The sequence below is a fragment of the Fukomys damarensis genome, unplaced genomic scaffold (genome assembly GCF_012274545.1).
Source record: "Fukomys damarensis isolate Sample0158 unplaced genomic scaffold, DMR_v1.0_HiC HiC_scaffold_36, whole genome shotgun sequence".
Taxonomy (NCBI): Eukaryota; Metazoa; Chordata; class Mammalia; order Rodentia; family Bathyergidae; genus Fukomys; species Fukomys damarensis.
This window is the reverse complement of record NW_022900948.1, coordinates 30,421,378-30,429,692: the sequence shown is the minus strand read 5'-3', so window position 1 is coordinate 30,429,692 and position 8,315 is coordinate 30,421,378. Positions and strand designations below refer to the sequence as shown.

The 8,315-nt window shown below is 53.7% G+C and overlaps 1 protein-coding gene across 4 annotated transcripts in view; it reads right to left on the bottom strand.

The window, feature by feature from the left end:
* Col27a1 (collagen type XXVII alpha 1 chain) overlaps positions 1-8,315 on the bottom strand; it is a 118,522-nt gene that overhangs the window by 34,827 nt on the left and 75,380 nt on the right. For all 4 annotated transcript variants that reach the window (XR_783328.3, XR_783327.3, XM_010639422.3 and 1 more), the window contains exons 25-27: positions 3,780-3,833; positions 1,864-1,917; positions 1,645-1,698 (exon numbers count right to left, since the gene is read on the bottom strand). Coding sequence is in view for 2 of the 4 variants with exons in the window: in XM_010639422.3 (XP_010637724.1) it covers positions 1,645-1,698; positions 1,864-1,917; positions 3,780-3,833 (162 nt within the window). In the remaining 2 variants the exon portion in view is untranslated. The remainder of the gene's footprint in view (positions 1-1,644; positions 1,699-1,863; positions 1,918-3,779; positions 3,834-8,315) is intronic.

The window sequence follows — 8,315 nt, the reverse complement described above, 5'->3', positions numbered from 1 at the left end:
CCGCGCCGGCGTGGGGGGGGGGGGGGGCTGAGGTGGGCTGTATCCCAGGGCCCCAGCGACCCAGCCTGGCTCCTTGTCCGTCAGGCCAAGGTAGCTGGCTGTGTACCCTGCTTGGCCCAATAAAAAGGCAGGTCAGGCAGCCGGCTGGTAAAGACTGCGAGATGGGTTGTTCCTGAGGCCCTCCAGATAGACAGCATGAGTGTGCCACCAAGACGGACCCAGAGACCTCTCCATGCAGAGGCACAGCCCAGAGCTCACCTGGCCCGACTGCAGCACCAGAGAGCTGGGTTCAAAGCCTGAACCTCAGACAAGCTATTTGGTTCTGCAAGCCTCAGGTTCCTAGCTATAAAATGGAAAGATGAAATGACTCCAAAGGTCCTCAGTTCAAGGCAGTATCCCCTCCGTTCAAGCAATTTCTGACCTGGAGCAGGTCCCAGACCCTTCCCATCTGATCCTCACCACCCCCGGCAATGGAGATGACACTCGTGACGGTCCTTAATGGGCAGCAGCAGAACAAGGATGTTGAAATGACTGGACACATAGGGGAAAATCCACAGGTGTGGAAGCATCGGTAGAAATGTCACTGTTGGACAAGCCCATTAAGTGGTAAGTGCTGTATCGAACCAAGAGCCGCTGCCATTTATTAAGCACTCAGGAAATGAAGGGCATTTGCCCAGCTGGGCATCCTGATTCTACCACTTACTTCTCAGTGTTCTTCCAGGGAGGGTGGCATTATGCCAACTTATAGATGAGGAAACTGAGGCCTAGGGAAGCTGTCAATGTCACCAGCACCCACAGTGAGGAAGTGGGGACAAGGACTTGACTCATTCCCACAGGTCTGATCCTGGGGTGGACTTTCTGGGCCTCTGTGCAGACTAGAGGCAGCTGGCTGGGAGGAGAAACCCCACGAATCCACAGACCAGGCCCATCCATGTCAAGGGAGGCCCCGTGACAACTCCGGGATCTGGAAGCAGCGAGTGAGTCTGGGCCAAACCACTGAGTAAATGGACACACCCAGGAGAAGGAAGCTTCAGCCAGACCTGGGCACCTCCCAGGGGATGGGCTCCCATTGCTCCATCTGCAACATAGGGAGGGCTGGACAGCCGCCTCCAGGCACCCAGTCGCCATGCCGCCCCACCAGGTAGAATGCTGGTCTCTGGCCTCCCGTTTCCGCCCCAGTCCCACTTCCACAACCCCAGCTCCTCCAGCTCCAGGCCACATGTAACTTCCTCCTCGTGTGAACAAGGCAAAAACAGCCATCTCACTTCGAGCCTAGAGTGTGGCTTCTGATCCCAACTGCGTGGCGAGGACTTCCCACCTCATCAAAAGGACTGGGGGGTGGCAGGGCACCTGGTGCTCGGCGCCTGCTGCTCTGGGACGCTCCCAAGTACTTCAGTGAGTGGACAAAGGCCATGGTGCTAACAACCAGGGTCACTCTGTGATGCACCTTAGCCCATAGTTCCTTTAACCCATGTAACCACACTAGTGTGATCGTGGTTACTTCCTCTGTTTTTGAGATGTGCAAGATTCAGGCTCAGAAAAGTTAAAAAGGCCTCTGCCGGGGAGTGGTGGAAAGGCTCTGTTGTCTGACTGCCCCCTCACTTGACAATGAGTTTGTACTCAGGACACAAGGGCTTTGCTCACCGGGGGTCCAGGCTCTCCGGGGATCCCAACACCACCTGGAATTCCTGGGTGACCCTGGCAAGCAGGAGGAGACACTGTCAGTGGGCGGGTGCCTCTCCCCCCTCAGTCCTTCCACAGCTGCGCAGCCCAAGCTGGGAGGGAGTAGGAGCTGGTGCCAGGTGGTAGAAAAGCAGGAGACTGCAACAGGAGAGGGCAGGAGGATGCAGACTTACTCCTTACCATCGACCCCTTGGGTCCCGGAGCACCTGGGGGTCCCGTTACGCCCCGGTCACCCTGTGATAGAGACACAATGCAGAGAAGTCATGGCTGGGGCTGTGGATGGCTCTGTGAAGCAGGTGCAGAGGGCCTTCTGGGGGCCCAAGGAGGAGCAGGGACTTGACTAAGGTCTGCAGAGAGCCGCTGCTTGGCTCGTAGCCACATCTGGGTGGAGACCAAGACCCTGGGCAAGTCCTAGGAGGCCCTGCAAGCCCTGCAGTAGTTCACAGACTGGGTTCCTTGAGGTCAGGAAGGTCCTGTTTAAGGGTGCACTAAGAACACTGTCCCCTCTGATCCAGGCCCACATCATGTGGTCTTTCTTAGGCTGGCATCCCCTGGGCTGGGCTTGCTGAGGCAGAAACAGCCATAGCAGGCTTTTCTTTCACTCTGGCCAAACCTAGATGAGGTGTTAGAGGATCAGACCTGAATCACTCCTTCTGGACCAATCCAGACAGGCTTGGTGAAAGGGTGGGGTGGCAGACACAGTGGTGGCCAGAAGGCGGGGCCTCAGTTCACATCCTGTCTGTTTTCATGAGGTTGCATTTCTTGTATCCACCCAGCCATTGAAAATTTATGGAGCACCTAGTATGGGCCCGACACTACGGCTGAATATTTAGATCCCGAGGATTCAGTGAGAAGCAAAAACATACATATGGGGCTCCTAGGATGCAAGACACTCAAGGGTGGCAGGGAGATGATGTAAATCTCCAGAAGATGTAATCTGGAACAGGAGAGAGGTGAGGCTCCAGGTTATTACCCTAGGGGCATGACCCACCTGGGCCAAGTGGGAAGATTTTCCTCAGGGAGGATTTTTTTTTTTTTTCCCAAACAGGGCCTCACAATGCAATTTGAATTCACTAAGTAGCCCAGGCTGGCCTAAACTCATGGTGATCCTCCTGCCTCAGCCTCCAGAGTGCTGGGATTGTAGCTATGCAAGGCATATGTGGTACCCAGCATCTGTCAGAGAGACCTGTTTGAACTAAGAGCTGAAGCGTTACTCAGGGTTATGCAGGCATAAGGATGGGGGTACCAGGGTGGCAAGGCCATGCTTTGTAGGTAAAAATGGACAGGGGACACTCAAGTGACAAGAGGACAACTGGGTCTGCCACCACACAGCGGTTCTGTAAGCTGTTCCCACAGGGAAGGGAACACGGGGCCTTTCCGTACCATTTTTTGCAACTTCTTATTTATCTGTAATTATTTTAAAATAAAAAGTTAAATCCAAATGACAAGGAAGAAGAGGGCAGAGGCCAGAGGGTGTGGAATACAAACAGCGATGAGGCATGCACTCATGATGAGCCAGGATTTAGGTGAGGCAAGATGAGGGCGAGCCTCAGTTTCCCCATCTGTCAAGGGGGGATTGTGCTGGCTGTCCCAGAGGGCCTCATCTGGGGAGCAGGGGGGCCTTGGTAAACATGGGACACCAACATGAGGCACAGTGGCTCAGCGGAAAAGTGTGTGTCACTTGCTGTCTGGGTGACCTTGCACAAGTCACCCCCTCTGTTGGAGCCCCAAGTCACCTCAAGAGCAAGACAGAGCTGCAGAGAGCATCCTCCATCTTTCTGCAGGACAAACTTTCCCTCTCTTCTGCTGCCCACCCTGGGCAATGCCCGTGCAGCCACAAAGGGCCCAGGTCACACAGATCCACTAGGTGTCACAAAAAAGTCCAAGTGTACTTCTGCAAGTGCGAACACGTGATCGGGGCAGGAGACCCGGGGGATGCTGGGAAAGGGGACACAGCCTATTGGAGGAAGTGGAATGGCAGGTGTAGAAAGAGGCAGGAGGAATGGTCCTAAGTCCCCAGGACCCACTAGCCCTCTGACTTTCTAAATCTCACAGCAAGGGCTCTACTTATTGATTTTTTCCTCCTAACAACTTACCTTTTCTCCCACGATTCCTGGCTCCCCAACCAGACCAATGAATCCCAGAAGCCCCTAGAGGATAGATTTATAAAAACAAGAAGGCACAACATGAATCTGGGGTTATGCTGAGTTTTCAAGGCAACAGCTGGCGCTTTCCTTCCTTGGAGCCCAGTCTCAGTCTCCTGCCTGACCGGTAATCTTGCCGACTGGGGCTGCCACCGAGGTGCATCGCCTCTCTCAGATGGTTCTGATTTGGGAGCCAAGCAACAGGGCTGCTGCCAGCATCCCTGGGAGCGCCACACATTCTTCCAGCTTCAGAAGCAGGCTAGGAGGCGGCCACGTTTGGAGAGCTGGGAGCTGGGGAGGGGCGTTTAAACTGTGCTGGGAAGAGGCCATCTGACCCCATCTTTGGGGCTCTCGGGCTGTTTCAAAGAGAGAAAGCAAACACGCTGGCTGGGATCAAAATACTGTAGCAGCCTCAGCCAAAAACCTGATTGGAATTTGGGAAGCAGAGGCCTCTTTACTGTCTCCTGAAAGGCTTCTTATCTCCTTGCTGAAAGTGCACATGCATGCATGCACACACGCATGCACACACACACACACACACACACACACTCACTCTCTCTCTCTCTCTCTCTCTGTCTCTCTCTCTCTCTCTCTGTGGCTCCCCTGGCTCCCTACTTCACTGGGTGACAACTTGCCTCCAGGTTCCAGGAGGCTTTTGTAGGTGGCCACAGGCTCTGTTGTCCCCTAACTGGGCAAACACATGTGTATGGGGCAGGTGGACACCTGCAGAAGCCCTCAGAAAGGCAGGCCAACTTCTGGTTCAGGTCCACCCTCTGTCCCTACAGGAAACCCAAGTAGAGGGGGCTCTGGGAGGGTGGGGAGAGCAAACGTGCCTTGGTCTCTCTCTCTCTCTCTCTCTCTCTCTCTCTCTCTCTCTCTCTGTGGCTCCCCTGGCTCCCTACTTCACTGGGTGACAACTTGCCTCCAGGTTCCAGGAGGCTTTTGTAGGTGGCCACAGGCTCTGTTGTCCCCTAACTGGGCAAACACATGTGTATGGGGCAGGTGGACACCTGCAGAAGCCCTCAGAAAGGCAGGCCAACTTCTGGTTCAGGTCCACCCTCTGTCCCTACAGGAAACCCAAGTAGAGGGGGCTCTGGGAGGGTGGGGAGAGCAAACGTGCCTTGGAAGAACCCAGATGCACAGCCAAGCGTTTCCAGGAGAAAAGGCAAGGACAGGGAGGAGTGGGCTTGTCCTATAAAACCTGCCTCCTGCGCCCCAGAGTCTGGCCAGAGAGAGACAAGCTGATGGCAGGCTGCAGGTCACATGCTCGGGCGGGAAAGCCAGGCCACCTGCCCGTTGGCAAGGGTGAGAGGGCACCACCCAAGTCCACAGGGCTCATGCTGAGCCCCACTGCCCCTTCTCCAGAGGTCTTAAAGTGGCAGCTTGAGGAGGGCCTGAGCTCCCTGACATCTAGCAACATCGCTGCAAAGAGATTTGGGGCTCCTGATTCCACTCTCGCTGCCTTTAGGCAAAGCCTGAAGTCAGAGGGAGGTGGCAGGAGGAATGAAGTCACAGTGGCTCTGTCACCATGAACAACCGAGTATGTATTCAACTTCTGCAGCAACTTACTTTCTAAGACAAATTAAAGCCCTTGTTTAAAGTGACAGTGATATCAGTAACAACAGCTTTATGCGTTAAGCGTTTACTATGTGTCAAGCCCTGTACCTCATAGTTCTCTGTGTTACTGTCATTCCATCGGGGATTGTGGACCCCACACAAATCACTGCAGACCTGGGACAGGAACTGGCCCTCCTGACCTCCTAGGGATGTTCTGAGTGGCCAAGGCATTGCACAGCTGGTAGGGGTGCTCAGGAAGCCTTAGTTCTCACTCAGCCCCTCCTCATTTATTTTAAAGGGGCACAGAGTTCAGTCAGAGGCCTGAGCTCCTCCCAAGGGAGCAGTCAGACATGTAGAAGCTGCTGAATGAAGGAAATAAAAACTGCTCTGTGAAAAGACCCTGCCTGACTGGCTCAGGGAAAGAGAAATTTCATAGTTACTTTAAATTTATGAGTTGTTGGGTCCTGGAAGGCAGGTGGGTCATAAACCTCAAACAAGAAGCCAAACAGGATCCTAATGAATAAGGGCCATACACAAGTGCCCTGTTCCCGCGCCCCCACCTCAGGCCTCCTGGTGCACTGTCCCGGAACATCCTGGCAGCCTCTCCTGTGGATGGAGCTGAGCGGGACGGGGGAAGCCAGGCTTGGAGGCAAAGGGTTTCCACCTGGCAGTGGGGCAGAGGAGCAGCTCTGAAAGCCAGAAGCATGGCCAGCTGTTTTTGCACTGGCAAGAGGGCACAGGGGAGGATGGGATGTGTTACCTCAGCGGGCACTGCACAGGCAGAGTCTGAGCTCCGTTTTGGAGAGAGGCTGGGCTGGTACTTCACGTTGTGCACAGATAAAGGGTCACCATCTGCTATAGAAACCTTTCCCTCTCCATCCCTGCTCTCACAGCACATGCTGCTAGGCGCTGGGGATGCAACTGAGAACATCGCAGCTGGGCCAGATAGCTCAGGGGCAGTGTCTGCCAGCTTTGCTTCCTTGAGACAGAGCTGGAAGGCAAGGCACATGCCTTGGCCCCAGCACCTAGGACAGGGCCTGGCACACTGTCTGCATTTTCACTGGTACATAGAGGCCAGCGCTCAGGAGGTCAGAGAGGTTTCCCAGCCCTCTGTGGCTGGCAGCGTCAGGGCATCCTGCAGATCTGTGTCCACCTGGGTACCGGGAGTTACGTTACTGCCTGTGGGAACTTAAACAAGCTGCTTAACTTCTCAGGGTCTCAGCATCCTCATTTGCAAAATGGGAATGATAACACCGACTGCCATAGTGCTGCAGGGGGAACTGTGGGCACTCATGTATGTGGTGTTTGGCACAGCGCCTGGTACCTAACAGGTGACCATTAAATGTAGCTGTTACCACAATTACAAGGCAGGCCTGTGGTGTGAGCTTCAGAACTCTTTCCGCAGGCCCCTCTGCTTCCGCCATGAACAGGAAACACCTGTCCTTTCACCATGGCCACATGGGAAGGGGGCCTCGGGAGCCACATGTAGAGAAGCCTGAGAGCAGCCACAGGACACAGCTGTGCCCCTCACTGCTCTTTCCGGCCATGGTCCGAGCTGGCTGGACCAAGAGAGCTGGGGGCTCTGTTGACCAACGCTGCTTTGGCTGCCACCCAATGGGGCCCCAGCTCTGCCACTGTCCCTGAGATCATCTCGGCTGAGCCAGTGTCTCCTCCGTGAACCCCAACAGGCCGAGAGCTCACAGAATACATCACTAAAGTTCGTCACTACTTCAAAGTTGAGGTCACTGTGGGACTTGCTGCTAAATCTCATGATTAAACACATTCATCAATATGAGTCCATCACATTTTAGACATACTTTCATAGTTGTAGTTCAATATAATTGATTTCCTTCGAATCTTTTGTTTATTTGATGCATTTAAAAACTATTCAGAGAAGGAGGTCCCTGGGCTTCAAGAGTTTGGTAAAGGAATCCATGGCACAAAGAGTGATTAGGGGGCCAGCGATTTAGCCAGTGGTGCCGCCGCCTGCCTCGAAAGCGCAAGGTCCCAAGTTCAATCCCCACTACCAGCAAAAAAACAAAAAAAGAAAAAGATTAGGGCCCTGGCTATCGCGATTTCCAAAGACCTTTGGTGTCCTGAGAGTCTAGGAGTCTGAGCATCTATTTCCCTAGGGCCCTGCCATTAGCATAACTATGAAATTGAATTTGCTGCTCACGTTGCCTCTCTCTCTCTTCCATTTTTTTTTTTCCAATCAGGAAATACATCCAGGCCAAGGCAGCCTTTCCAAACTCCTGGGCTTCCCACAGAATGCTCTCAAATGACATTGGAAAAGTTTCAACAATCCAGGCCTCCCCCAGCTTTAATTCCTTTCTTCTCCCCAGCAGATGTTGCAGGCTGGTGAGGAAGCCCACAGTGTGGACGGTCCCAGAATTCATGGTTTCCCAGCACAGCTGGACCCTTCTGGGTCCAGGGCATCATTCCTCCGCCTGGCTTGGGCTTCAGGAAGCCCCTTGCTAGGTTCCTGAGGCAGTACCTCTTTACTGATGGATTGATTGTACTGGGGATTAGAACCAGTACCTTTGAGCTCTGCCACATTCCTCTCTTTAAAAAATCTTTTCATTTTCAGTCAGGGTCTCACTAAGTCTAAGTTGCCCCGGCTGGGGTCAAACTTTTGATCTTCCTGCCTCAGCCTCCCAGAGTGCTGGGATTACAGGCGCACACCACTATACCATCTGTGGGCTCTTCTTTAAGGTGGTGGAGGAGATTGCCACCTTCAACCTCTGGGCTGGAGAGTCAGCTTGCAGGGTGCGCAGGGGTTGGCAGGAAGGGCCAAGTTGTGCCCAACTCAGCACTTCAGCTGCTTCTCTGGACTTTGATCATTGAGAAAAGTGATCCTTAAGCCTCATTCTTTTTTTTTTTTTTTTTTTTTTTGTTACCAGGGGTTTAACGGCGGGCCTTGTTTTTTAAGGG